Below are 1,145 nucleotides of genomic sequence, written 5' to 3'. Positions count from 1 at the left end.
CGCTGGGCTCTGGGGCCCGGACGGCGCCCTCCTACCTTCCATGAAGAGCCCGTACACGTAGGAGCCCTCTCGCGGGGGCGCGGTCACGTCCTCTCGGTTCTTCTTGGTCACCTCCACCGAGAGGCACATCTTGTCCAGCGGCCACTCGTTCTTCCTGGCCATGGACTGCATGATGGCCGTGAGGAAGGACTGGGGGTTGAAGAAGCCGGCCAGCCACACGGTGGTGGGCAGGGCGAAGTCCGTGGTCCAGGCCTCCAGCTCCTGCGAGGAGAGGGGTCTCAGCCGAGCGCCAGGGCCTCACGGCGGATGGTGCAGCCGCTGCTGCCCGTGCCTCCGCTCTCCTGTCGCCCCGTCTTGAGGGGTGGGGACAGCAGGGCCACGAAGGGAGAATTGGGGACCCAGCAGAGGCCTTGCTTCCGTCACCTGAGCCACGGTGGCGGGAGCTCTCTCCGTGCCCAGGAGGCAGCTGTTCTCCTTCCCGGGAGGAAGGGCCTGCGTTGTCCGCGTCTGTGGGCCTGGGCACACCCTCCCGACCCTGCTCTGACGAAGGCCAGGCCAGCGGGCCCGCAGGCCTCAGGACACACCCCCTTGCAGCGTGCTCCCGCGGGCTCTGGGCAGAGGGGGGTGCACTGAGGCCAGGGACCCCATCCTCACCCTGATGCGGAGCAACAGGTCCGTGTACCAGGCTGCCAGGCCCATCATGGACGGGTAGGCCCGGGCCATCCACGTTTCGGGCACCGTGTCGTAGAAGAGCGCCGTGGACAGATCCTCCATGTCTGTCGTGATGGTCAGTTCCCCCTGAGGGACGGACAGACATGGGTGCTGGGAGCCCAGGCTGGGCCACGCGGGAGAGCCCCGCCCATGTGTGTTGTGGGAACGTGGTTTCCCATGGGGTGTGGGCCACCGGGTGCTTCTGCAGATGCCCGTGGGGGCCACAGTCAGGATGCCCTCCAGGGCCTGTTCTGGACGCCCACAGCTCCGACCAGGGGATTCGGGGGCCAGTGCCAGGGGCCCGAGGCGCCCCGTGGCCTGGGGTAGGTGGTTTCTTTGCAGTTGAGGTGGTGAGTCAGCCTGGGGGGCCAGCCGGTTCCCACGTCATGTCCGGCCCCAGCTGACCCGTCGGGGCCAGCCCGGTTCCCGAGTCA

General features: G+C 68.4%; 1 protein-coding gene across 1 annotated transcript in view; it reads right to left on the bottom strand.

The window, feature by feature from the left end:
- DNAH17 (dynein, axonemal, heavy chain 17) overlaps positions 1 to 1,145 on the bottom strand; it is a 76,281-nt gene that overhangs the window by 1,167 nt on the left and 73,969 nt on the right. Inside the window, 2 exon segments of the mRNA XM_014531725.1 lie at positions 9 to 261; positions 655 to 798. Of these exon segments, the coding sequence (XP_014387211.1) occupies positions 9 to 261; positions 655 to 798 (397 nt within the window).

The sequence above is a fragment of the Myotis brandtii genome, unplaced genomic scaffold (assembly GCF_000412655.1).
Source record: "Myotis brandtii unplaced genomic scaffold, ASM41265v1 scaffold825, whole genome shotgun sequence".
NCBI lineage: Eukaryota > Metazoa > Chordata > Mammalia > Chiroptera > Vespertilionidae > Myotis > Myotis brandtii.
The sequence above is the reverse complement of the archived record's forward strand: the minus strand, read 5'-3'. Positions and strand labels throughout refer to the sequence as shown.